Here is a 27,835-nt window from a genome sequence, read left to right as displayed (position 1 = left end):
CTGCAGGGGCTGGGTGTGCTAGTCCCAGGAGCCCCCCAGCGCCGGTCAGTGCACAGGCCTACGGACGGTGCCCCAAGCGAGCGATACGGCAGGCAGCTCCTGCACCCGCTTGTCCCGCGGAGACTCGAAACCAGGCAGGGAGGAAAATCCTTCCTGCTCTGCTCCTTCGCCAAAGCCCAGCAGCAGGTGCAGGGAGTTTCCCGCCAGCCCAGTTTCAGACACAGCCTTGATTTAAGGTTGGCTGGCAGCCGGCCTGGGGCATCTCTCTGCTCTGGGACCTCTGCGATGCATGTGGCAGGCATGCCAGGGTTACCAGTTGCTGGTAGAGCTGCCCAGCCATTCGCCAACAGGAGTTTGGTCCTATGTTCTAGGGGTTGTACTGTGCTCTCCTGCCTCAGCGACCTGGGGGGCAGCGGGTCTGGGAGCTGGCATGCTCTCTCCTGCTCCTGCAGGTTCAATTAAACCCAGGGAAATGAATCTCTCCTAACACAACCAGTTGTTGGTTTTACTAACTCACCTCCAGGTTCTCAGGCTATTACTCCAGACACCACCATTTATTTATTCTCATTTGTTCTGTGGGGATTCGCAGCCCTGGGTCGCTCTTGAGGCTGCTCTGATTGGCTTTCTTTTCCAGCCTTGGTCGATTAGTTTCACTATTGGTGGGGGGATGTGCTCCCCCCTCCCCCCCACGGGATAGACGCCTGCCTCTGACCAGAGGTATCAGAGCAACACAAACACACCAGGGGCTGCTCAGGGAGAGACAGACTAGCGATTCTAATTGCTACTGGGAGAGCTGGATTTCCTGCAAAAACTACCAGTCCTGGGAGCTAGTTAATATTTCTTTCCTGACAAAGTATCCTGTGTATTTGTAGGGTTCTGCACAGTTTCCTCCTGTGTTATTGTGGACCATGCCAAACTTGATTGGGTGGTGGGAGGGAGGGAGGAGGAGGAGGGAAGGCATAGCTTTTATTATTGTCCTTGACTGCGGGCCAGGTGCTCTTCCTCTCTGTCTGGCTTTAACTGACTGACACTGGCCCTGGGGGATTTTTTAATGTATTATATACTTTGCTAAGCCATAGCCCTAGCACGCTGGAGAGGTGCAGTTATGTGACCCTGTTAGCAGGGCCATCAGGACACGGGGAGCCCTGCAGTTTGCCTTTCAGGTGGTTGTGAGGTTGCCCGCAGCCTTTGACATTCGCCAACACCTGCTGCTGCAATGGCTTCTTCTCAGGCGGCTGCTTCAGCCCCAGCAGGGCTCAGAGCTGCTCTTCGGTCATTACAAAAAGCTCCGAGTCTGGAGGATGCCGGGAAATCCGCGGATCCAGACAGCTCCTACAGGAGCCTGCCCTGGTGCCGAAGGCAGAGACGGCCCCTCCAGGCAGTTAAGTTTAATGCAGCTAGATTTCTGTAGCCACCTGGCGCAGTCCAGGGCCAACCCCTCAACTGACCTCCCCACCCTCCCTGGCCACGAGGCCTTGAAGAGTGCTCCACTTTGAGGTAAGGACATTTGTTGTGCGCCTGGAGGGAGCTCCCAAAGCCCAGGGTCTGGCTGCAGGACGCAGCATGGCGAGGCTGAGGGGTCCCATCAGCAGGGACCCAACGGAAACCTCTCCAGACGCAGCAGAAAATTAAGTGGCAAGAAAATTAATCCGAGCCTCTTTCTTTGTCCTGTGAGCAGCGGCGCAGGGCTCTGTGCGGCGGCTGGTCCCAGCAGCCGGTCAGGTTTTAAGGGTAACGGCTGGGTCTCTCCACAACGGCTCCAAATTCTGCCCTCTGCGGTGGTTCCCGTTACCCAGCACCGCTCAGCACTCCTCCCCGGCTAGCAACAGCAGTGCCCTTCGCAGAGCCTTAAGCCCGGGCCTCTCTGCACTGGGGAGTGAAGAGCCCACGGGGCACAGCTAAAAGTGCAGCAGAGAACCCTGGGGTCCTGGCCTCCCCTCCCTCCCTCCTGCTCTAGGGCAAGTGCTACCTGCAGGCGTATGGTGGCGGCAGGCCAGAGCCCCGGTGCGAGGACGCAGAGCTCCACGGCTGGGTCGCGCTGGGCTCAGGGGCTCAAAGACCCCGGGCAATGACCCCGCGTCAGGCTGGTGGGGCAGGTCACCCTGGCTAGGCGCTGAAGTGGGGGGGAGGAGCACGTTTTGGCAGAGCGGGATCTGGAGGAGTTTGTTGTTACCAATAGGGCCAAGCCCTGAAATGGGGGCAGGGCAGGAGTTCGGACATGAGGCGCTAGCTGAGGGTCCGTGGCCTCAGTCGCTTTCACAGCGCACACGTGGTGGGGGACCTCCCAGGGCCGCCCGCTCAGTCTAAGCTCCGCATGGCGCCCCCAGGGCTGGGGTCTGCACAGCTCAGGAGGCATTTCCCGGCAGGCCTAGGCTGAGCAGAAACCCCTCCCGAGGGCTCTGGTGATGTCAGAACAACCCCCAGACTCACCCTGCTTCCAGCTGCAGGCCCTGCCCACAGCTTACAGCCAAACGCCCCAAGCCAGCCCGGAGAGAGCAGCTCTTCTCTCCCCAAGCGCCCTGCACCAGATCAGGGCCTCCTGGTGAGGCTCTGAGCCTAAGGACTGGCAGCTGCCGCTGATCGCCCGGCTGGGGCTGGGCTTAAAGTGCAGCTTTGCAGCTTAGCAGGGCCAGCAGCTGGGACCCGGGTGCGTCACGGCGGCCGGGCACCTCTGGGGGGCACTGTCCCAGGGCGGGCAGAAGGGTGCTGTGTCCAATGGCACCCTGCTCAATTATAGCGCCCAGCGTGCACGAAAAGGCCCCCTGCAAAACGCTGCTATGAACAGAGAGGCGGAGGCCGTGTTCATTTAAAGAGCTTTATTCGCTTCAGCGGGTCACAGCTTGGATCATGTGGTGCATGGGGAGGTTAGAGCGAGGGAGCAGCTGAGTTCCCCTTTCCCCTCCTCCTGTGTGACTACAGGTCAGGGGGCTGCAGGCCTCCCGCCCCCGCCAGGGCTGCTCTCGCGGGCGGGCGGCAGCTCGCCTTCCCCGCGGGTGATCGGAGCACATAGAAATAGGAACGCCTGCCACGGGAAGGGGGGCTGGGCTCGGCCTGTCGAATTGAACAACCAAGGGCAGGAATTCTCGGAACTGGGCTGTGGCTGCACCCACCCCCCTCCCTGGACAGAGGGACGGGTTCGACAGAGAGGGAGGGGCAGCCTGAGCCCTACAGTGGGCTGGGCACAATCAACTGTCCTCACGAGCCAGAGCCAGGCCCGAGCTCCTCCCCACTTCTCCATGAAATGCAACGGGGAAAGGGGGGGGCAGTGGGTGCAAAACCTCCCTAGAGCTCTTCCTCCCCAGGCTTGGGCTAACTCCAGGTGGCAGAGCCCTGCGCTTCCCCCCACTTAGCCACAAACCAGCCGACTTAGGGCCCGTCTTTTATCCAAATGAAATCAAGCAGGTTGGCGTTTTCTGCCCCTTCCCGCCAGCCGATGTGATGGCTTCTTAAAACCAGCTGGGCTTTCCATTCAGAGTGCCCCTCTCTTCCTCCCACAGAGACTGGCCTTCTCGGCCGGGGGGCAGGTTGTGGCAGCCTGGAAGAGGTAACTTTATTTACAGTCTATAGGAATGAGTGACATAACCTGTATCCGCACAACTGGATCCAAACAGTGTAACTACACTGGATCTCTCGAGGGAGGGAGGACGGGACTCATGGGGCAAAGCAAAAGGGAGTGATTGCAAGATTCCCACACACAGAGAGAGCCAGATGGGTTCACTAAAGTGATAAAAAGCTAGCAATGTGAGACGGGTGTGAGCACAGTTTGCATACACTAAACCTGGCACATAGCTGGAAGCCCTGTCTGCACACGGCACACCAGGGGGAAACAGTGTGACCTGTGGCTGTAGTCCATGGAAATGAACCCCAGCCCCTCCCCTGGGCATAGACAGCAGGGAGAGCCCCTCTTACAAGCTGATGGCACAGGGGAAGCCAGACTTGTCTTCCCCGCTCTGGCTACCCCCTTCTTGGGAATAGAGCGGTCTCATTTCTGCATTCGACGCCTGGAAATGGCACTGCATCGGCTCGAGGGTACTTAAAGAAATTAAAAAATCCACAGCTACATGGCAGGGTGGGGAGAGCGGGGTACATGCGAGAGTCACAGCATGTGCGCACACGTCAGTCTCTGATTTGGAGCATTAGATTTCCATCGACCCGGCACCGCTCCGGTGGCCCAGCTGCTGCTGGTCCTCGTGCACTCCTCCTCTGCCCAGTCTGGGGGGGAGGGATGTGGGGGGGGGGAATCCAGCAGCCCGTTCCATGCCACGCCGGCTCAGTCTACAGCAGGCAGGAGGTGTCTGCCGCCCGCTTCCTCAGCTCTTTGCCCATTTTGTGGGGGTGGTGCTGGGGGTGGGAGGGGGTGCCGCTCAGTCTGGCGTGGTCAGAGAGCTGGCCGCCCAGCAGCTGGGTGTCTTGCACATGCCCGGCGGAGGAGCCGTGGCGGTGCGCCTCAGAGCTCTCCTCCGGCTCCACCCGCAGGTAGGCCTTGACCTTGTGGTGCCGGGCTTTGCTGTCGCTGAAGTCGATCACCCGGCACTCGTACGTCCCCTCGTCGGTGGGCTTCACCCTGGAGAGCCGCAGCTTGTGGGAGATGTTACTGCCGACCACCTTCACCACCTGGTGGGGAGCGGGAGAGAGAGCACAGGGCTGAGTGCAGAAGGGGTCCAGGAACGAGCTTCCCTAACCCCCACTACGTGCCTGCTTTCGCACCAGCCCCTAGCGCGGCAGCCAGTCCCTAGCCCTCCCACTCTCCGGTCACACCTTTCTCTGCAATGCCCCCAAGCAGTGGTGGATTAACCACTGGACCAACGGGGGACCCTGGAAAAATGAGCACCCCACGTCCCAACCCGCTCTGCCTGCCTGGCGTTCCGGTCAGGAAGTGGGGTCGGGGTGCAGGGGTTTGCCCCGCTCTGTCCGCCTGCCTGCTGGGGCACAGGACTCCTGCGCCTCGACCCTGCTCCCCGGCAGGAGCACTGGATGGGCAGGAGAAGCCTCTGCACCTCAACCCCATTTCCCTGGCAGGAGCATGGGAAGCGGGGGACTCTAGGCGGAAGGGGTGTGGAGGGGCCCCCACTTGCTCTGGCCCAGGGCCCCACAAATCCCTAATCTGCCTCTGCCCCCAAGAAGGGCGCCAACAGCTCAGGCCTCGGTGGGGCCCTAGGCTTCAGAGTCACTGCTGCTCCGCTCTTGCTCTGGGCAGAGCAAATCGTTTGCTGCAGCCCTTGAAAAGCCCTCCCCAGGTCCAGAGTCCTCGGCCCACACGAGCTCCGTCTGCCCCCTGGCTGCACAGCGCCCTGGAGGGCCACCATAGCTAGAGGGAGAAGAAGAAATACGGGGGGCACGGGATCTGGGTCTCTGCTACAGCCCGTCATGAGACAGTGGAGAGAGTGACCTTCAGCGCCCGGCTGCCAAGCATGGAGATGAAGCAGCCCACACTTGTGGTACATGCCATTCGGCCAGTCCTAGGAGAAACAATCCTATTCAGCCACTGGCCGGGACATAACGCCATCTCCTCTAATGCACCCCCCTCACCTCCAGCCTTCCCAAGGCAGCAGGGCATGGCCGCTGCGCACGATGGGATCCTTCAGCCCACAGCTGCTCAGTCCCGAGATGATGAAATCCCCAGCACTCTCCACCGAGCTGTGTTTGAAGATCGATGCAGAACCACGCAGGCTAATTAGCTTTTCTACCAAATTGATTTGCTCTTAGTATTTATCACCCAATGAAATTTAAGACTTACGCACTAGTCCAAGCTGCTGCTGCTGTTGGGTGAGGTCAATAAATCAGATTTATAACCCGCCCTGAGGCCCCTGGCTCTGTTCCCTCTAATCACACTGGATGGGAAAGGCCATTTTTCTCCTTACCACTACACTGGTGAGCTGAGGAGTCGGCGGGGTTTAGCGACTGGCCTGGAGGCTGCAGCCTGGGAGTCATGAACCCCTTGCTGAAGAACCAACAGGGCAGAACCAAACCCAGCCGCAGGCTCAGAGAGTGGGAGAGACCTGTCAGTGGCCTAATGAATGGACTCATTATAGGGCTGCATGTGCTCTGCAGCTGCAGCCGTGGAGCCAGAGAGTACTGAACTGATGCCCTAAGATGGGAGTGAGGGGGTCGGGCTGGACGCACAGTTTGGGGAGCTGGCCTTACGCAGCTCGACAGCAGCCACGGATGGGGCTCTCCTGAGACCTGCAGGTGGCTGCAGATTGCAGGGTAGCAACATGTAGCTGCTCTGCCACATCCCCTTAGCAGCGTCTGCTAATGGGAATCTTAGAGAGCTGCCAATGGTCACTCCAGCTGAAAACCCAGCAGAGAATTGGCATGCAATCTCACCCTGCCCTCTGCTGGCGTGGAAGGCCCTGTGGGGCAGCAAGGAACCAGAACAGCAATGGCAAGCTGTCGCTAAGTTTTTTCACCCTGCATTTTCAAAATGCAACATGAGAGTTAGCTGGGCAGGAAGCTGCCAGGGAGTCAAATACTGTTGATGAATTTTTAGAATGGGCTGGATAATTTTGTGACCAAAACTCACAGCTGTAGCTGCACAGACTAGGGGGAAAGGGTCAGCAACTCTCATGCTCCTGATGGCAGCAAGGTCAGGAAGGAATTTAAATAGCTGTTTGCATTTATATCGCACTTTTCATCCGCAGATTTGAGAGCATATTTGCAAAGCAGAGCAAAAGATCATTATTCTCATTTTACAGATGGAGAAATTGAGGCCCAGTGACTGGAGACCAAGGTCACGCAAGGAGACATGAGTCCCAGTCTGCTGCTCTGTTCCACCGGACAATGCCATTTCTCCAAGTACAGCATTGTGTCCAGCCCCGGCTGTCTCCCCTTGAGACAGATACTGCTGAGATGGGGAAGGCTAGAGGTCTGGCTAGAATTTACACACAACACCAAGTATTGCAGACCCAAGGATTATTCAGCCTTGAAGGGAAGTGAGCTAGCTGGTCCTTGCTGAAGCTTGGGAGATTCTGAAGGGTGTTATGGGAAAGGATCAGTTCCTCCTTTTAACTTTGTATTACAAGAACAAGGAGTCACTTAAAGAAATTAATGGCTGGCAAATTTAGCACTAATAAAAGGAAACCTCCTTTGCAAATCTTGCAGTCAGTCTGTGGAATTTGCTGCTCTAGTGGGTCTTAGAGTCCCATTTTGGGGCTGGATTATAAAAGGGCTGGATAATTTTATGATCACTAATAATATCTGCAGTGATGCAGGCTGAGATAAAAGTAATGAAATGTCATGCTTCAGGGTGTGAAGTGACCGCCACAGGGGTCAGGAAGGAGTATTCTCCCCTGGTGCAGCACTGGACTCTGGGCTAGATGCTGGAGGGTTTCTTTTGTACCCTCTCTCTGATGCACTGGATATTGGCCATGCTGCAGCTGGACACCGATCGCCTTGGTAGCCCAGCAGTCTCTCCTGGCATGGCCAACGCTGCCCTCCTAGGGAAATGCAGTCGCTGTAAGGGCGTAACTGCCCTTCGGTGACAGCCCGAATGCACCAAGCCAGCAGTTCGCTAACGAACCCAGAGACATGGGCACTTGCTGTTGCCTCCCAAGCAGCTGGAATAGCACCTTGAAATGCCACCCAGGGCTGAAAGTTTGGAACCTCCCCCCCGTACAGACTCCTTTGAAAGCGGCCTAGTGCAAGGCTGAAGTCCCCCTTAGTCCCCCGGGCGCACAGGTCTGGAGCTGACCTCTGCGCGGGGCTGAGTTTCATCCTGGCTGAAAAGACGTGAATGGGGATTGAAGCAGTCAGCTTCCGAAGGTGGTTCCTGGGCTGTAATGCAATCGGAATCTCTGAGACTGAGAACCTTATTTATGATCTGACTACGTCTGAGCGGGCCGCAACCGGCTCAGGGAGCTTTCAGTGCAATGTTTTCCGCACGTCGTTCGCAGAGCCCTGCTTTGCTTTCTGGGGCCGTTAGTTTTTCCTCTACTTGCCCTTTGGACCTTGCGCACAATTTATCACGGTCACTTGCAGGGACGGCTCATCTCCCTGCATTTCTTTCCCAGTCTTGAAACGTTTAATAAGCACGGGCATTTAAAACAACAATCCATCAATAAATGTTTTCAAAAGCGAATCTCTCCCCGTGGCCTGAGCTGGAGGAGTGTCACACCCAGCCTGCCTGGGAATCAATCGTAGTTACGCAGGGAAAGGTGCTGCTCACACTCGGGCATGCAAGTAACTGCCTCATTATGCTGGGAAATGCAATTGCGCAGTTAAACAGAAGACCCCGGCCCCAGGATCATTCCGCAGCTTCTGCCCTCGTGGCCTCCATCTGATTCCCTTTGCGCTCCCCCCACTCCTCTTGCTAGCTGGGAGTGACGCCGTGGGGAGCGGGGGTCCCAGCTGGCTGGGGCTGAGGGAGGGCCGGTGAGCTTCTTTAATGTTACGCCTTCAGTCTTCACCACGCAGAGCAGAGCAGCTGGATGCCTGGCGGCCTGGGCATGAGGCCAGTGAGCAGCTGCGGATTGTCCCAAATGCCCATGGGTCTCCGCTAAATCGTGAAGGCACCACGGTCCCTCAAAGGGAAGCCAGGGTGCTCAGCACCTCCAAGAGGCATTTGCCGCATGGCCCCAGGTGAGCACTTACCGGGTCCATACACATTGGACAGGCAGGGGCCAGACTGATGGGCCCTGAGGCAAACCCCATGCCAGACAACCCTGGCACCCCCAAACGGAGCAGGCTCACCCAGGCCGTCTTGGGCCGAGTAGCTAGGAAGTCAGAGCTGGTGCTGGATTTAGGTGGAAACCAGCCAAACCTTGGCAGGTTCCAGAGAGCTCTGGAATCACTCGAAACCAGCCCAGAAAAGGGAAGTCGCAAAAGGAGCGGGCCTGGTGTTTCGCAGAGCTTGCTTGCCTGGCAATGCTGCTGTTTTTAAGCTCACCCCTGTGACGCAGCGTATCCCACCGAACCTGCTCGGTCACACGCACGCCCGGCTTTCCAAAGGCACCCGAGCAGGCGCACCTCTCGTTTCCAAAGGTCCCGCCAGCGAGCGTTATCGGGACAGGCTGGGACCCGCTGGAGGAGGGGAGCGGGGAGCTGGACCCAGTGCCATTTTGTGTAACCCTCCCACCACTGCCCTTGCCCGGGCAGGTAGCTGATCCAAACCGACTGGGCTGGCATCCCCAGGCCTCTCACCAGGCTAGCGCTGCCGGGGTGTCAGGGAAGGAAAGCACTGGGGGCTGAGATGGGGATATTTTCGCCTTGTCCATCAAGGACTTCTTCCAGCGTGTGTTCAACCCAGTCTGACTCAGCCACACCAGCTGCAGCCATTCCCCACTGTGTGCCTTGTCGATACTGCACCTGTAACCACCAAACCGGCGAATGGACTGAAACTACAAAATCCTGCATTTCTGCAGTGTCCGCACGTCACACAGTTCCCAGCCCCGGCTGTGACAGCACCCCAGGGTGCACGCGAGGCTGGTGCGTCGTGCGACGCTCCCGCATTACTCCAGCGTAGCCGGTCGGTGTGCTGTTAAGGCACACCGTAATATGGGGTCAGGAAGGAATTTCCACGAAGGTCACGTTCCAGGATTAGCTGGGTTTAGCTCACTGAATTGCCACAACAGGGACCTCAGACATGCTGCCCCTCACCCCCACCTATTCTCCGCCTGTGCACAGAACAGTCTAAGCCCCCGGGGGCTGTAAGTGGGTGGGTGCCGGTGGCCTGTGAGACACAGGAGGTCAGGCTTGACCTGGTGGTCCCCTACTAGCCTTAAAGTCTACGTCTCCGAGTCCAGCGATGGTGGTTTACCCATCGCCCACGGCAGCCTGCTGAGACTGTCCGGGAGTCACCTCCCCACCGCTGAATGCAGCAGCTGCGACAGCCCCCGGGGTTTGCAGGGGAGAGAAGCCCGGGCACAATTACACAGGAGAGCCTCTCCCTGGAATCTGGCCCTGGCAGGTGGATTAACGTCCCTGAGTCTTATGAAAAGGTTTTGTGTGCTCGGATGACCTCGCGTAGCTGGGATCGCCGTTTAATCTCTCTTCAACGGCGCGGTGACACCCTATTTCCCAGAGACGCTGAGGCGGAAGGGGAAGCATCACTGTCTGCAACAGTAACACGACGTGGGTGTTCCTGGAGCTCTCCCGTATGAACAGAGAGCAACCTCCAGAGGGTTCACGAGACCATAGCCCTAGGTTGCTGCACAGAGTCCAAGCAGTGCCCACACCTGAGCCAAATTCAGACTTGTGCAACCCCACTGAAGTAGCAGAGTCCCTGGATGCCGGCTCTGAATCGGGCCCTGAGAACTTTTGAAACAGCAGGACTCTCACCAAGGTGAGCTGTTCCAATCTCAGCACCGAGGCAGTAGCCCAACGGCTGCTATAGAGAAATTTCAGCTAGATCAGGGTTCTAAACATGTCCACATGTTTGAAATAAATTCCCGGCGGGACAACGTGTGAAGGGTGATGAATGTGGGCTCAACATTTTGGAGACGACCCGTCTGACTAGGTCCAGGGGGATATGCTCTGTGTGCTGGACTCCATGGGGGGAAGTCATTATTGTCAATAAGATTTACCCATGTTAATCCCCACACATTGAAATGAGAGTACATGCCCCTAAGTCATAAGACTTGAAGTTCAATCAGCCTGGAGGTTTCCAGTAGCCTGAGAATGTATCTGTATTTTCAGGGCCCAATCCTGTGAGGTACTGAGCACCGTCAACTCCTGCCAAAGAAGACAGGAGTTTGGAGAGTGCCCCAGCTCGCGGGGTGAGCTCGGCGGTTTAACGCGGCTCAGAACACAGGAGTGATGTGCTGGGCTTGCTCGGACCTTCCTCGTGCTAGCTCAGGGCTCTGAAAATCCCAGGCAGTCAGAGCAATGGCAATTAGAACCAGGGCTTTTAAAATATGATGTTATTTTTGTCAGCCCCGGCCTTGGCAAAACCCCGCCTCCACCCTGAGCTGTGAGATAATTGAGAAGCAAGACTCTGTGACGCACCTGTCTTATCAGAGCCAGAGCAGCGAGAGCACTCGCGGGAGCCAGACCGACAGGGAGGGAACGAAGACGCCAGTGACAGCAGGCGGCCAGGACCATTTATTTTATTTAACTAATTGGTGTCTCCTTGTTCTGTTCACGTGAGCCGAAATGTCTCTGGCCTCCGAATCCGCTAAGTCAATTTGATTATTTTCTCCTTAGTGTAAATGTGTTCCCTAGATGCCTCAGGAACTCAAAGAAGATCTATCCTGGGCTGTCTGACACCCTCCGTTCGGGGAGTATGACAACTGGCTGGTGATGAGTTTCGGGGCTTTCCCAGAGCTCAGGCCAGCTCGGATTGAAGCAGCTGTGCTCTGGGGCGGTGACGGGAAGGGTGGGGCCTGCAGCGAAGGTGCAAGCCTGGGACTCGGGCGATCAGTTTCCAGCTGTGACCCAAACACCCTGTGTGCGAGGAGCCAGTCGCTCCCTCTTGGGGCCAGGTTCTCCTCAACATCGGCAGGCAGCGTACAGGGGCCATAGTAGGACTGAGAATTCGGGTCTTTGAGCCTCAGCTCCCCGCCTGTAACCCAGGGCTGGAAACCTTACGTGGGGCCATCTGGTCTGGTCAGACCGTGAGCTCTCGGGGGCAGGGACTGTCTCTCGCTACATGTTTGTGCCACCCCCAGCATGCTGGGGCCCCGCTCGCAGCCAACACATCCAGGTGCCCAGGCAATGCTCATAAACAAGTGCGAAGGTTCAAGGCTGCAGCCCTCCTCATGCCAGCAACCCGCACTCATGCAAGGAGCCCCACCAGAGCCACAGGCCTGAGCGCTCCTGCAAGGATCCAAAGTTCCTTGCCGCCCATGAACTCCACTGGGGAAGGAGGGCTCTCAGCACCTCACAGCATCGGACCCTTCACATCAGCTTGTGCAGCGACTGAGCTCCCAAGTTGGGTGGACACCACACCTGGCTGTGTGGGGCTAGCTGGAGCCGTGGGATGACCCAGCAGGCATGTGCCTAGCAGCCCAAACGGTCCCAATGCTCCAGTTCGGAAGCGCTGCTGCAGTGTATCCCTCAGTCAGATTTTCCCTCTGGATTCTCCAGCCCGAGAGCGCCCCGTCTAGCAGCCTCAATGGAAGCAGAAGGGAAGCCAGAGTCTTTGGCCCAAACCATTTCTCTCTCTCACTGCCCTCCCTGGCAAAGGCCTATGACGTGATTTATCACGAGGTCACTGGGCAGAGAAAGGGCACCGCTCCGCCGGGCCCGACAGCAGGCGCTTAAGACGACCCCAAAGAATTTTAAAACACTGCAGAAAACATAATTGCTTCAAGGGCTAAATGAGTCCTTTTGTTCTAATGGCCCCAATTCAGGAAAGCGAATAAGCACGTACTGCACTGTACATCAGTGAGACTTGAGTGCACACTTAAATGCTCTCCAGAATTCAGGCTTAGATTCCAAAGCAAAACCCCCGGGAGAGACTCACTCCGCACAGTGCCCTGGGTTGCAAGCCTTCACTGTGGAGTGGCCACCAGGTCCTGACCACAACATGCACTGGTTCTCCCACCGGCAGCTTTTCAAACCGAGTTGAAAAAAATCTTTGGTCTTTAAAAAACAGAACCATGCAATTTTTGCCCAAGCTTCCAGTGTCTCGGGGACCAAAGTTACAGCTGTACCCTCAATTAAAGCCCCTCGCCAGAAATCATTATCCAAACTCACGCTTATTTTTGTCGCCTCCTTCCCAGCTTCTTCCTGCTGAGATGCTTTTAGCTGTGGGGAAGGGAGGAATGGGGGTGGGGAGAGAACAGAGAGAAAGACAACCCATTAGTTCAGCTGGAAGGGGAGAAAAACCCATCAGACTAATTCACACCTCAGCCCGTAATGGACGCTTCAAAGGCAGGCCGGAGAAGAGGGGCTGGCAGGGAGAGCTGGCGTTTAGGTGGTGGAGGTAGCGTGGAGGAGGGGAAGCAAGCGTGCTACGGAGTGAAAGTTCCAGCTGTGAAAGGAAAAGAGGAAAAATTTATCCTGCTTCAGCCTTTCAGCGCTGAATGCTGCACCTGGAAAAGGCACCAGTCCTGCCTGCCAGCACCGGCTGCTCCCGGCCAGAGAGACCTGGCAGACTGCAGATTAGAAAGGAGTTTGCAATGCAAGGTGATGACACCAGGCTGTAACAGGCAGAGAGGCACCAGGCCAGAGACTGGGGAGATGCTCCATGCTGAGAGCACTCCGAGGATGCTGCTGTCAGCTCTGGGCCCCTCCACACCAGGCAGATGATGACAAATAGGAAGGCAAAAGCTGAATGAAGGGCCTGGGGTGAATGATTTATGAGGAGAGATTAGCAACATGCTGCTGGGCTAAATGGTGGCTAAGGAAGGCAGGGATCACTGGGATGGATGGCCAGGAGTAATAGGACCAGTCTGGGAAGAGGAAAATGCAGGCTGGATGTCTGGAAACCCAGACTTCAGAGCAGGGAATAATCCGCCCAGGGGAAGGGGGTCACTGGGCCCAGTGATTTAAGGGTGGTCTGGGAAGAGCCCTGGAGAACACACCGGGCAGGACCCTGCCCCAGCCCCAGGAGCCTTGCCACACAGAGCATCTAGGAGTGAACAGATGTTCTTTGCACGGGGACGAGGCCGCTGCTGAGCCCGGGCACCATCTGGGCAGCACAGAGGGCCTGGGATAAAGGAAATGGAGAGAGGGACGGGAGGGGAAGAAGCCAGCCATTCGCTGAGCTGGTTGTTCTCTGCCCTCTCTCTCCTCACCCCTTCCAGGTGACATTCACCCTGCTGCAGAGAGCCGCACCCCACCACAAGCCTCCCACGAGGGGGAGCTGTTCCAGGAGCTGAGCACAATTTTCCAAGGTGGGTATCTAAGTGACCACTCAGCTGCCCTGGGCTCTAGTCTGAGTATCCAGCTACAGAACTGTATTCAGTCTGCAGGTGCCAAGCATCATCGGTGAGCGTTGGGGTTGCCCAGCACTATGCAGGAGACGCCCTGCAGCTTACAGGCTCTGCTTTTACCTTCTGCTCCTAAATTCAAATATCGTGGCCACAGTTTGCATGTAACTTCTTTAGGACGTTGCTCTTGTAATTGGCTGGCCGTGATACCCACAGCTGTGCCGGGCAATCTGGGAAGGCCTGGGTGCTAGGGCCGACTGTGCAAAGTGGGAGTCTCTGACAGCCTGGGCCCATAGAGATAAGCCCGGACTGATCGGTAAAGGCTCCTGGCTGGAATTGGGTTTTAGATTTGGGGTTTGCATTAGATTTCAGTGTCGGGACTACCCTCCTGCTTCCCCATTCCCCTCCCCTCTGGGCTCTGCGCTGCTTCACAGCTCAGCACTTCCCCCGAGGAGCAGCAATGAACACTTCAATCTCTTTGGTCACTCGACTACAGACCTAAAGGTCGCAATATTACAACAAAAAGACTTCAAAAACACACTCCAACGAGAGACTGCTGAATTGGAATTAATTTGCAAACTGGACACAATTAACTTGGGCTTGAATAAAGACTGGGAGTGGATGGGTCATTACACAAAATAAAACTATTTCCCCATGTTTATCCCTCTCCTCTCCCCTCCCCCTCCCCCCCCGTTCCTCAGACGTTCTTGTCAACTGCTGGAAATGACCCACCTTGATCATCACTACAAAAGGTCCATTCCCCCGCCGCTCTCCTGCTGGCAATAGCTCACCGTACCTGATCACTCTGGTTACAGTGTGTATGGTAACACCCATTGTTTCATGTTCTCTGTGTATATAAATCTCCCCACTGTATTTTCCACTGAAGGCATCCGATGAAGTGAGCTGTAGCTCACGAAAGCTTATGCTCAAATAAATTTGTTAGTCTCTAAGGTGCCACAAGTCCTGTTCTTTCTACTAAGCTGTGCAGCAGCATCCTCAAGCGCAATGGGTCCTCTCCGTCTGCTCCCCTAGTGTTTGGGACCCAGGTGTCCGAGCTCTGCGGCATGGCATACAGCTTCCTCCCTGGAAGCCTCCATGCCCTGCTGCAAACTCCTGAGAGTCACAGTCTCCCACTCCCGCCCATTCTATAGCAATGCTGTCGAGTGATAGCATTTCTCTGACACTTCTCTCAATTTATGGTAATACCGGTAGCAGTGTACTGCCAAAGACACAAGAATACAGCCTCATTAAAATACCTAAAGCTGCCTTTCCATTATTTGGCCCTTATCTCTGTGTGAACAGAAAGAGAAATAAAGAGACAGCTGTTTGCCAGGACTGATATACAGCACAAAGGGGGAGCAGGCGGTGGGGGGATGGACAGTGCATGAGGCAGGGGAGAACACAGGCGCACAGAGACAAAGCCATTTGCGATATTATCAAACCCCAGCAGGATCGGCCAGCTGGTGTGAGAGGTAACTGGGGAAAGAGACACACCAGGGGGAGGCCACGCACCCTCCGGCTGCTCCAGCCCAGCCAAGGTGCAGGGCGTTGGCCTGCAGGACCCTGGGAAGTGACCTTCCCTGCTTGCATCATCCTGCTATGATCCCTGATGGCGGGGCAGGGACTCGCGGCCCATCTCGGGAGGGAAGGGGAAACAGACTCCACCGCAAGACTCGGGTTCTGGGGAAGGAGACGGGAGAGCAGGGAAAGAGGAGCTGAATAAAGAAGGAAAGGGCCCAATCCTACAAGGTGCTGAGCTCCTACAACTCCCCGTGGCTCTGGCTCCTCCTCCAAGGAGCTCAGCACCACGGAGGAGGAAGTTCCCTTAGCTCCAGGGGCGGGGGGCTCACTGGGATAAAGTCTCTGGATTCAGCCTGCTGGAGACATGAACACCCTGGGCAAACAATAATAAAATGGCTCATCCCAGCGATGCCAGCCGACCGGGAACACTGCCTGGCTGCCGGCAGCAGCGGCAGGAGCAAAGGGAGGGCAGGAGCCTGGTGGCAGGGGAGTGCCCGTGAGCAGGACCCCACCTTGCGGGAGGGCACTCCCCTGGCCCCTGGCCTTGCGGGAGGGCAGGTCTGGTTGGCCAAAGGCAAATGCCAACAGATCTCAGGGACTGATTCCGAGGCAGAGAAGCCAAGCGCCGGGGTGGAGGGGTTACCTGGTTTGAAGCCCACGTCTGTTTGTCTGTCCAGTCCCGGTGATTGCGAATGTACCACCACTGGATCTCGAGCGAGTAGGAGGGGGAGCCGCTGCCTCGGAAGGAGCAGGCCATCTCCACGTCCTCCCCAGCGTGGGCCGTCATGTCGTGCGGGGTCTCTGTGAACAGGGCTGCAGGGGAGAGAGAAGGGAGAGCCAGCCCCCCGTTAGGGACTGCAGGGCATGCATCCTCAGCTGGCCAGACCCCTTCCCACAGCCCCCTGCCTCTGCTGGCCACGGCACAGCCTGCGCCCAGGCCCGTCAGCAGGAGGTATTCACTGGAAAGATCCCATCCCCCGGGGCTGAGGAACGGAGACTGGCCGCCACCTTCAGACCCACTGAGGCTTTTCTGCACCAAGCCCAAGCCGAAGCCATCTGCCTTGTGCAGCCTCCGTGTTCATTTAACTCTGGGCTACACGGCTTAGCCCTAGCCCAGGGACCGAAAGATACCAGCTTCTGTGTGGAGAGTCTGCCCCAGCGTATCCCATCCTGGGAATGATCCTTTCCGTACAAACAGGGTCATTCAAGTCAAAGATGTCTGCTGGGCCTGGTTCACCTCTCACATTCGCCAGTTCTACACCTGAAAACCTTCATTGGCTCCCCGGTGCTTTCCCCAGACTCCTGCCCGTGCGATCAGCACCAGACCCATGGGCTTTTTAAAAGAAGAAATATCCGGCCTGAGAAAGACCCAGCAGCATGCACAGGAGAGCGAAGGGGGCCTTTCGGATCCTGCTCTCCCAAGCCGACTGTTCCTGGGTGCTTCCCGTTCCAGGACATGCAAGATGTCTATGTTACAGGATCTCTGCCCAGTAAATCCAACACAATCCCAGCGCTGCCTAAATCGAAGTATAAATGAAAAACAAATCCTCATTTAATGCCGCCCCAAACAGTCTCCCACACGCCATATGGTTTGCTTTTCTCTCGCAAAACAAATATTGTTCAGAGGTGTCATTAGAATTCTTTTCCTCGTCTCTGGAGAGTATTGTTCCCCTGTCAAGTGTCTGCAATGGGCAGGTCATTCCGGAAATGCTATTGTCACAATCAATGATATATCCGACCGACAGCTTCTACCCTGTCAGGAGATTCCACCCCGTCCCCACCCTCTTTGGTTAGACTCCCCGGGGCTGAAAACTCAAAGCCTTCCAGAGTTTGGAAGCCCCCACGCTTCCAGGCTGAACAGGTAACTTCCCTCCCAGGAGTGTTTCATTTGGGTGAAATGCGGGCAGCTACTTTATCAGAACCAGTTCATCCCGCCCTGCTCTGTGCTGACTTTCCAGCCACCAAGATCCCCAGAGCTGCCCCTCAAATCCTCCAACTCCTGCCCCAATGGCTTTTCCTGCCTCTGCGATTCATGCTCGGGAGCTGATTTCTTTAGAACTGCGTGCACCGCTTCCCCGTGGGTTTCTTGCAGAGTTCTGATCCAGGCTGAAAACTGAATTATTATCAGCCCAGACAGAAAAGTTAATACCTTTGCTATCTCTCCGTCCCTCTGGACGCATGGAAATCCCGTAGACTTATCGCTTTCCTTTAATCCATTTTAGCAGGGGAGCTCAGGAAAATACATTGCATAAGGGGCTTAACAGGCATCCCCGTCTCCTTGCTGAATTCCTGGCAGTGCTCCTCCCAGGCCACCCATTCAACTAAGGGACCCCAGACACAAAGAATTACAAAGGCTTCAGTCAGTGCAGGAAGGGATCCCAGGGATTCCATAACATCCAAGCACTGGAAATAAGTGCGAATTACAGGTCTGCGTGAAAGCGCTCTCTTGATTCAAGCTGGCTACATAAAAAGGATGAATGGCCCCTGTCTCCTGGTTCCAGCTACGCCACGACACACAGCCAAGGGCTGCGCTTCTTGCTCCTGCAACATCAGTCCTGGGGCCATTACCATGAAACAATTAAACAACAATGACGCTAACGTTCTCAGATTATGGCCTAATCAGGATCTTGCCCTCCAGTTCCAACATCAGCAAAAAGTACAACCGATGGATTTCTCTGTCTGCAGCTTGTGTGTCAGTTTCCTGCTTACGGGGTCCAAGGGCCACTGGCAGCCAGGGTACGGTGCAAACTCCTCCCGCTGCTCTGACGGTGTGCTTTAATTCTCATCCACAGCCCCACCTATATGGCCCTCAATGCCCCAAACCCCAGCCCCCAGCATTCCTGCCCTTCCAGTCCTGGCCATGGCAGAGGGCCTTGCCAATGCTCCTCTCCTCCAACTTGCACAACCTCTGCTGTCCCAGCCCAGGCAGGAGGTCCCCAAGCTGTGTTGCCCTGCACCTCAGTCCTGTGAGCAGAAGCCCTGCTATCCCAGTCTTCAATCTCTCTACAGCAAAGAGCCCGGGTTTGGCGAGGTGGAAACCGTCCACCAGGGGCTTGAACAAGGTTCTCCTCTGTTGTGAGTGAGGCAGAGTCTGAATCTACAGCAGGTCTCCGAAGGGGAGGGCTCGCACGTTAGGCCCTGGCACGGTGTACAGAGGGAAGACTGGTTCATTGCTGGAAGGTAAAGAGCCATCCTTAAGCTGAAGTACTGTTATCCCCAGTTCACAGATGTGGAAGCTGAGGCCCAGAATGGTTATGTGACCAGCCCAAGGGCACACAGCAAGAACGCAGCAGAGCTGGGGTTCAGAGCCAGGTTCCTGATGCCCAGCCCAGCATCTCAATTTGCCTCCTTCAGTTCACAAGAGCATCGTTCCATGACACCAGAGGAGCACGGCAGCATCTCTGTAAGGAACAAGGCAGCCACTGGTGGTTCCTCATTTCCCCTTCTATAAAACACAGCGTCGGTGTGTGGCAGCCCGACGGGTCGGCTTTCCTCTGCCCATCGGCTGCACGAGTCCAGCTCTGGCAGTGGCAGCGAGGGCTCACCAGGCCCCACTCCAAGGACAGAGGGCACCAGCTTGCTTTGGAGCCTCAGCATTGCTCGGCAACGCTCGGGAACTGCTCCCTATGGAGCCAGCCAGGACTATGGGGGAGCCTCCTCTCTGGGAGCAGCCTGTCTCCAGGACACACAGCTCGCACAGCTTCCACCTTCCTGGGTCTGACCTCGGAGCATTCAGCATCCTCTGCCCCTCCATGCGCTTCCCACAGCGAGTCCGCCCAGGCGGGCTCCTGGGGAAGCCAGAGGGTCCTGCCCCCCAACTCCTCAGTCAGACGGGACTCTCAGCCAGCCAGGAAAACAGAAGGTTTATTAGACGACAGGAACATGGTCTAATTCAGAACTTGTAGGTACAGAGAACACGACCCCTCAGCGGGGTCCATTTTGGGGGGCAGTGAGCCAGACAACCCCGTCTGCACTTCACTCCTCGTCCCCAGCCTGCCCCAAACTGACTCCCCCTCCAGCCCCTCCTCCTCTGGGCTTTGTCCCTTTCGCAGGCCAGGAGGTCACCAGATTCCTTTATTCTCCAACCCTTTAGCTCTTACCTTGCAGGGGGAAGGGCCCAGGCCATCAGTTGCCAGGAGACAGAGCGTCGGCCATTGATGTACCCTGGCCCTTTGCTCTGCAACAATTACACCCTCTTATCCCAATACCTAGAGACTTAAATGCATAGGGGAAACTGAGGCACCCCTACAGAATTCAGAGGGAACATTAAGAACAGTCCCACTTTGTCACATGCACAAAGCCTTGGGCCGGACCCTGGCTCACACCCTGAGCCCCAGTGGTACCCGGGAGAAGCTGCGATTTATGCCTCTCTCTGGCGGGGAACTGCAGTTCCCCCAACACTAAACAATGCAATGTAAAAGTAAATGACTATCAAGTGAGTGGGAAGCATTTTCCTTAATGAGTACATCCTACCGGGACTCCTGATTTCAATGCCACGTAAGTTCTTATTAATGCTGAGCAGCTTGTTTTCAGCATCTGCATTATTTGTTCTAAACACTGTACAACACAGCGACGAGAGCCTGTCGTAACGCCGGCTGACCCTGTCCCCAGCTGTCCAGAACCCTGCTTTCTAAGGTGGAGTCTGACCACGGCCTCATCCTCACCTAGCACTACCCATGCCCCAGTTCCCCTGTGCACACAGAATTAGTGACCCTGGAGGGGAATGTTGAGGCTGAATTATCCCCAGTGGAATCCGGACAAGAAACCTCAGGGCTGCGCCTTTCATCACAAAACGCACCTCCCCAGCTGCTTTTCACCTGTCCACCCAGGACACGTATTGCCCGAGCGCCCTGGGGAGTGCGATCTAACCTATGTCCTCCAAGGGAATCTGCTTTAATTATAGAGTTTAAGGGGTGTAGATTGTGCTGGGTAGCCTGAGGGCTCAAGCCCATGTCTAAATTACTCGGGACACAATTAAAATCAGCTCCCACAGACTAGAATTTGGCAGATGAGCAGAGAAAAGGTTTGATTGAATCAAACATCTTCTTTCTTTCCGGTTTTAACTGGGAAGTGTGCGTATTAATTAACCTCAGGGCTCGGCCTTCTCAAAGGGCATCCGAACCAAAACCAGAGCTGCCGGCACTGAACCGTTCCCCTCCTCTGAGGTCAATAGGACGTCCACCCCCATGGAACCAACATCTCACCCATGGGAAACACGCAGCCCCTCCCTTGGGCTCCCTCTGCCTCCTCTTCAGCTCCACCTGGAACCTGGAGGAGGAGATATCCCGGCTGGAGGTGACACCAGCCTTTAGGAGAGCTTCTAGGGGCCATTGCTCCACCTCTTGGAGGTCTGACGCTGTGTCTCCGGAAGGAAAGTGGCCATGAAAGCCCCCGCGCACAACACCATATGGAACCGAGAACGAAAATTCAGACTCCCTGAGACGCCCCGTCTAGAGACAAGGGCAGGTCCCTAACAACTGCCTTCTCTGAAGCCTCCCCAGCACTGCAGAGGACGCCAAGACGAGACGGGACCAGGCCCTTCTGCAGTGAGACAGAACGTGGTCCCCAACGCGCTGCTGTCACTCTCTGTTGACTCTTCTAGGGTTACAGGGCAGATTTACAGTGGTGTGACCAAGACCCCCATCTGGCCTCTATGTTCGTTCCCTTCCGGGTTCCCTCCAGCAGTACCATGAAGTAGAGATCTAGAATGTCGGCGCCTCCCCTTCCTGAATTCAGGTGTAGCTAGGATCTAGAGCTGCATCAAGACACCACAGCTCAGGGCACTCTCTGCAATGGGGCTTCCATACTCACTGCCTTAGATACTGCAGCTGGGGCCACAGACGCAGCTGAGGGCCTCAGTCTGTTACGTATTTATCCGCCGAGCAGCCACGAGGCAGGGCAGAGGTACTCCCTCCGTGCAGGTGGGGAATGAGTCACAGGAAGCTAAGCGGCTGGCCCAACATCCCACGGGAAGTCTGGACAGAGCAGAGAATTGAACCTAGGTTTCCCAAGTCCCCTAACCGCTGGGCCATCCTCTCTCCCTCAAGCCAGCCATCTGCAAAACTGGGGTTAATTCAGATTTGGATCCAGGGCTGGCTCTGAGCTTGGTGGCTCCCCTGGAGATCTCATGAGAAAGTCTGTTCCAGACCATGCTGCAGGCCCCAGAGGCTTGGACTGGTGGGAATGCCGGCCCCTGCCCCCCGCATAGGCGCCTCCCCCTCCCCATCATTAGTCACTAAGGACATCTGACCGAGCCTTGGCTGGAGCAACCTCTACAATCAAGCCTCTTCCTTGGCTCTGGGTACCAGCAGCACTCCCAGCCCGGTGCTGACCAGCAGGCAGACGTCCTCCGTTTGCCAGCTCTGCCAACAGCCCCGGCAGGTCCTGCAGATCAAAGATTTGCTCTAGCGGGATCTCTCCCCTGTGAGATCTCCCGGATCCTTGCAGCATCACCGTCCCCATCAAGTCAGCCCTGTAGGAGGGCCTGGTGAATGGCTACAGGGAGACCAGCTCAATGGGGGAGCAAGTCTCTTTCAAGACAGCCTGAGTAACACTAAGGGGGAGGGGTGCGGGGCAACAAGCCCAGGAGGCTGTATTACCCCTGGGTAGGGCAGTTAACCCCATGATGCCCAACTGAATCACAACCAGCCCCCCTCCACAGGCCCCCAGCCAATGCATAAGCGAGACATTCTCGGGGTGACAGGACTAGCAGGTGCAAGTGACTCTTCTAGGTGGAGCGGACACGCTGGATTCTGCTAGGTGAGGATGGCTGCTTTAGCCGCTGGGGGCAGCTTTGGCCGCTGGAGGGAGCCTGCTCCCTGGAGCTACACGTAGACGACAGCTATGAAGGGCAGGGGGGAGCCGCACACTGGGCTGGCCTTGGGGACCATTTCAGCCCGATGCAAATGTTGCTATTTCCCAGCGAGGCCCCGCCTGCCGTGGACACCCCACCATGTAAAATGGAGCACAGAGATTCCCAGGAGTGGCAGGTTGGCTCACAGGACTTGGTCTCAGCTTTGGGAGCTGATGGTGCCTGCAGTGGTGAGAGGAGGAGGACAAAGAGGAAATAAACTGACCCTCATTACTGTGTCTGTTACAAAATCGGTGTAACAGACGCTTAAGACCATAAAGCGGCTTATTAACATGAGCCTGCGAGAAAGACACCTGGAAGGCGCGGCGAGTACAGGCTACAACACGTGCAGGGCCTGTGCTGCCAAGAAGCCCAGGCGTTGAGAATGGATTTGTATTTGCCTCTAATCCTGGGTCCCTCTGTGACAACAAAGAGCAGGCTGGAGAAGCAAACACCAAAGAGGATCTTGCTGAGAGGGGCCCCCGCCATCTGGAGGAGTGCTGGCACGCATGGCCGGCATGCTTGAAACGTACCAGGAAAGGAAAGGCGACAGTTATATCTGCTCCAGCAAGATGCCCACCGCCTGGCTGAGAGCAGCCCTCGGCAAAGCTGACCTTCTGCTCCCCTTTGAGGTCCCGCCAAGTCCAGCAGCTGGTTCTCAATCAGCAGCAAGCACGCTGCCATCCGAACGAGGCAACACGGGCTGCCAGCAGGGTGCTGGGATTGTTAAAACCTGTCCTGGGCCAGGCTCAACACGGGTTGTGACCTCCTCAGCTTTCAGGCAAGCTGAGGCCAGTACAAGAACTGGTCGCTGCAGCACAGAGGGCTGGGTTTGGTGCCCGGGAAAGCCAGTGATCTGGCACCAGTCCGTCCCCAAACCACGTGATGCTGATGGGGACATTCCATAGGACACTTCCCCAGAGCAGCCGCCTCAACCTTGCGCTTGTCCCGTGATGGGCTTTGATCATTGTAACTCTCAGCCCCATCGGCCCTGTCGCCACTCCAGCTTTTGGTGCCACCCGTGAGCGAAGTCCACGAGCTGAAAGCCATGCAGCCCCTCCCCGACCAATGCCATAGTTAGCTGGGGCCGGGGGCGGGGGGGTTAGAGCGGGACCAGGCCCAACGTCACCTGAGTAGGCAGCACCGGCCAAGGGATGCACTAGTTCAGCACCATGCACCTTCCAGGTCCGCGTGATGCCCCCAGTGAAATGACCCGGCGTAACCCCGGCGGAGGGTGGCCATGGAGACACCCCACCCCCACAGCCCCCGATGATGGGTGCCTTGCAGTGCACAGGGGTCACGGAGGGTGCGGCTGGGCCACGCTGGCCCCTCGACTGCTCCCAAATCCAACGTGGCCGCAGTGGCTCCTCCAAGCTGGGCAGCAAGGCCGTGAACGTTCCCCTCAGCAGGGAGCCCTACGGGGATGGGCGTTCCCCCCACCTCGGCCCTGAAGGGGTCATGGTGGTGCGGGTAGGGCCAATTAACCAGATCCAGCGGAGCGTCTGGCTTGACTGACAATGACGAGTGGCTGATCAAGCCCAGCTGGCTAAAGGATAAAGCCAGGAAGTCTGCAGCAGAAGGGGGCTGCAGTGTGGAAGCCGGTGGTCACCCTCTGGGCTTAGAGAGGGAAAAGGAGGAAGCCCGGCAGCAAGAGACGCCCTGGGATCCTGGCCCTGGGGCAAGGGTTTGCCCAGCACGGGAAGAAAGCCTGTGGGGGGCAGAGTAGGAAGCAGCCCAGGGAAATGGCAGCGCCAGTGGAAATTGCACAGAACCTGGCTGCTGATGGGGGTCTCTGGGCTGATACCAGAGTAGCAGGCAGGCCTGGGTTCCCCTGCCAGCCACTCAGAAGTGGCACCGGATTGTGGGAGATGCCAACTGGACAGCTGGTCTGGAGGGACTGAGATAGCCCGGAAGGGGGCACTGTACAGTGACGTAGCGGGAGGGCTGAGACATGACGCGGGAGAGAGCACCCCGAGTTGCAGATAGAGGGTCCGGGGCAAGCCAACGATGGAAGGGGGAGCCGGACCAGAGCAGCGCTCATTCCCCAGACACAGCCAGGAGGGGGGCTGCAGCAGTGAGTGACACCCACCCACAGCCGGAGCCTGGGGGCCCTGCTTGTTGCGGGGTGGGGAGCAGCCTGACCGGGCCGAGCGTTTGCGACACGCAGACAGAGACCTGCTGCTCTCACGGGGCTGCTGAACGCCGTGCGACGCCCGATGCGGCTGCAGCTGAGAGTGCGCGTCTGCTACACCCACTCCAGCCTCGCTCGTCCAACGGGCAGCATGGACAGGCCCTCTGCTTTCAGCCCAGCAGCTCCCCGACTGTCCCTCCCGGCTAACGGGACACGCTCGCAGCACCGCTGGTCTGAACAACTGCAACGGCTCCTTTAAAACCTTCCCTGGCCACTGGCTACCACCCCCACATTGCTGGCTGCAGCTGGGCCCCAAGCCACAGGGCCAGGGAGGAGGGGAGGCTAAACTGGAGTGACCGGCCAGCTGGAAATTGTCCATCAAAAGGCAACAAAGAGTGAAACGGGCAGTAAATAATTGCTGACAGGGAAAGAATAGGGGAGTTCCTCCCCCTCCCCCCACTGCAGCCCTGCTTGCCCCAACGCCCCAGCACTTCATTCTCTGCTCCTTTCCCCCCGGCTTCCTCCCACCCCCACATCTGGCCAGTCCAGTCTCCCTCTGTCTCACCCTCACCACCTCTCTCAGCCTCTCATTAATCCTGGCTCCCACCTTTCCCACTCCCTGTTTCTGCCCCGTCTCACTCTCCTCCGTGCTCGTCTCCTCCATTCCCACCCCCACCTCCGAACTGAGGGTTTTGTCTCGTGCCCCCATCTCCTCTCTCCGTGGCAGGGACGGCCCGTCCGTTTCATTGTTGATCTGGCTCCATGGGCACTCTCTGCTCATTAGATCATAACCCGTTGCCAGGAAGATTAATATGGTCACAAAAGCTGGATGTGGCCTAATGTCTGGGGAAAGCGCAGTGTGTCCCGGGTCACAGGGCTGAACGTCGCAGCCGGGCAGTGTCCCCGCAGGGGACGGCAGAGGCTCACTTCCTAGCATCGGGCACTCTGGCCAGCTCGCAGCTGCTGGTCACACCCAGACCCCCGTGAGGTGACTTACGTTGCACTCCGATTTGTGTGCATGCAGCAGTTAACGTGGTAAGTACAGTAAATACATGAACAACTGCACTTCGCCGTTTGCTCACACAATCAGCACGTGTGCGTGCTCAGTCGCAGTCACGGCGTGTGCAAAGCTGTGCGTGCATTGTTTGCACGGGCAGCACTCGGAAAGCATGGACGTAGCGCACTAGCCATCCTTTTCGAAAAGTATAAAATAGCTGCCATATTTCCTGGGCATGCCGAGTAAAGTGCCCTCCCCGCATCGGCACTGCAACAGCAAGTCATTCACCAAACGCCCGCCGCAGAACTCTGCTGCCATCTCTAATGTCACTGGTGCATGAACAAAGGAAGCAAAGAAAGAAGCACCGTAGGTCCCTTTCAATTTGGTGGGATTGCGCAGACGGCTCAGGGAAATGGCTAACAGCTAAAAATCTAAACTGCTCATAAGGCCTTGACTAACTGCACTAATTCTCACATTTCATTACAAACTCCACAAGAGACCAGCCGGGCTGGAAATCATGTTGCCTTCTTTCTGGAATTGGTTTTTGCTAGAACTGGCGCTATTTCAGAAGAGCAGGAGCCCAGACCCAGCACAAAGGGGACTCCAGAAATGAGAAATTCACATTTTTTTAATGCTTCCCATTTGAAAAGGGCCATTTGTCAAATTACATTTAAAAGCAAAGTCTGAGTCTAAACAGTGCTAACAGCTAGAGATAATCATCTTTCACGCTGACCCAACCAGAGCACCCCAAGTATCCCATCCCAATTACCCATAATGCACTGCAAAGAAACTGGCATCAGAGACGAGATGCAAAGGCGTGGGCTGGATGCAGTCTTTCTGCCCTGGGCTTCTCTGCTCTTCCCTTTGCAGAGCACTGAGGAGTGACGCTCCACCCAACTCCCAGCACATCAGGACTTCTCAGTTTGAGATTGATGGAGCGCGCTAGTCTGGCTGATAGATAGACAGCGAGACACTGTGTCTGTGAGGGAAAGGAAGGCAGCGCAATAGCATGGGTGTTAGATTAGTGATAAGGTGATGGACAGAGAGAGAAATTCGGGATGAAGGCTCAGTGACAGAGGAAACAGAGAGATACTGTAGGTGATATTTTATCTAGCCACCCTCCCTGGGAACCAGTGTGGGCAGAGAGTGTGGAACTGCAATCCCCAGTAGGTAGAACCAGCAGAGAGTAGCATTTCAGAAAGTGGCTGATCAAGCCCAGATGGCTAAAGGATAAAGCCAGGAAGTCTGCAGCAGAAGGGGGCTGCAGCGGTGTTGCAAGACCGAATGCATGCAGTTGGGATGCAGACACCATGTTCTGTAAGGGCTTCTGCTGACGGTGGTATAAACTGGAGATGGTTCTCAGTAGGTCAAAGTCCCCCTTGGTTAGCTGGGTATTTGGGGGGCCGTTCTTAGTGGGAACAAAAGAAATAAAAATAGACTGGGTCCAAACGACCCACCTATTCAAGGGTCCCATGCTGCCCCCAGTAAATCAAGGGGGGCTTGGGGTCAGGGTCAGTCAGAGGGTGCAATCCCTGCCTTTCACTGGAGCCTTTTTCACTGTTAGTTGCTATTTAACCTTTCGGCAATATTGGCAGATGCTAAATAGATCTTTCTATAACGGAAGCCACGGCCCCTTGGGCTACAGAGGTGCCCTTGGAGGCCCTGTGCCTGGGGAGGGCTCCATCCCACCCTGCCAGCGGTGGATGAGCCGCCCGCTGCTGGCAGTGTTTGTACATGGCTGGGGGCTGCCAGACGCAGACAAGGAGGGATTCTGCTTTTCTAATTCAGAGTGTGTACATGAGCTTCATCCACCCGCCCAGGTCCATGGAGATGGACCACGTAAGTACCGCACAGAGAGATGCTGGGACGGACACGCTCACACACACACATGCATGCACACGCAGGTCTTGCCTCTGTATCTGTGGGTCTGGTATTGGGCAGGGGGGACGGGTGTCTCGGAAACACAATGGGAAATACAGAACACCACAAGGACACTGGATTAGGGTTTCAGCGTAGCAGCCGTGTTAGTCTGTATTCGCAAAAAGAAAAGGAGGACTTGTGGCACCTTAGAGACTAACCAATTTATTTGAGCATGAGCTTTCGTGAGCTACAGCTCACTTCATCGGATGCATCAAATAAATGCTCAAATAAATTGGTTAGTCTCTAAGGTGCCACTAGTACTCCTTTTGGATTAGGGTTGACTATTCACAGGAAGCAACAGACCGATTTCACAAACTCAGCCCTCTCTCCTGTTAGGGAGCAGGCATCTCCTGGCCGGTTTGGTTGTTCCAGCAATTTCTTCAGACATATTTCTGCCCGCGGACTGTCATAAACTGACTGATATCTGCAGTATGACTGGTCACTTAAATTACACGGTGTTGCTACTGATTGTGCAAGCACTTCCAACCCAGAGTGTGGCTCGTGACTCCCTATATTCATGTGCAAAGGCACTGGTTCACATGGGAGCGGAGGGGTCTGCACTGAAAGGCACAGAGCTGGTCCCCAGATGAAAAGCTAGATGCTCA

The 27,835-nt window shown here is 56.3% G+C and overlaps 1 protein-coding gene across 2 annotated transcripts in view; it reads right to left on the bottom strand.

Moving 5' to 3' along the window:
* Positions 1–2,801: 2,801 nt before the first annotated feature.
* The window catches only part of VSTM2L (V-set and transmembrane domain containing 2 like), a 46,694-nt gene continuing 21,660 nt past the window's right edge, over positions 2,802–27,835 (bottom strand). The window contains exons 1-4 of one of the 2 annotated variants that reach the window (XM_048819561.2): positions 16,464–16,585; positions 15,976–16,145; positions 12,634–12,684; positions 2,802–4,614 (exon numbers count right to left, since the gene is read on the bottom strand). In XM_048819561.2, coding sequence (XP_048675518.1) covers positions 4,276–4,614; positions 12,634–12,684; positions 15,976–16,145; positions 16,464–16,536 — 633 coding nt within the window. In that variant the 5' untranslated portion in view covers positions 16,537–16,585 and the 3' untranslated portion in view covers positions 2,802–4,275. Of the gene's footprint in view, positions 4,615–12,633; positions 12,685–15,975; positions 16,146–16,463; positions 16,586–27,835 lie in introns of those variants that run through there. The other variant, XM_048819560.2, reaches the window with a different exon arrangement.

The sequence above is a fragment of the Caretta caretta genome, chromosome 13 (assembly GCF_965140235.1).
Source record: "Caretta caretta isolate rCarCar2 chromosome 13, rCarCar1.hap1, whole genome shotgun sequence".
NCBI lineage: Eukaryota > Metazoa > Chordata > Testudines > Cheloniidae > Caretta > Caretta caretta.
This window is presented reverse-complemented; position numbering and strand designations above follow the sequence as displayed.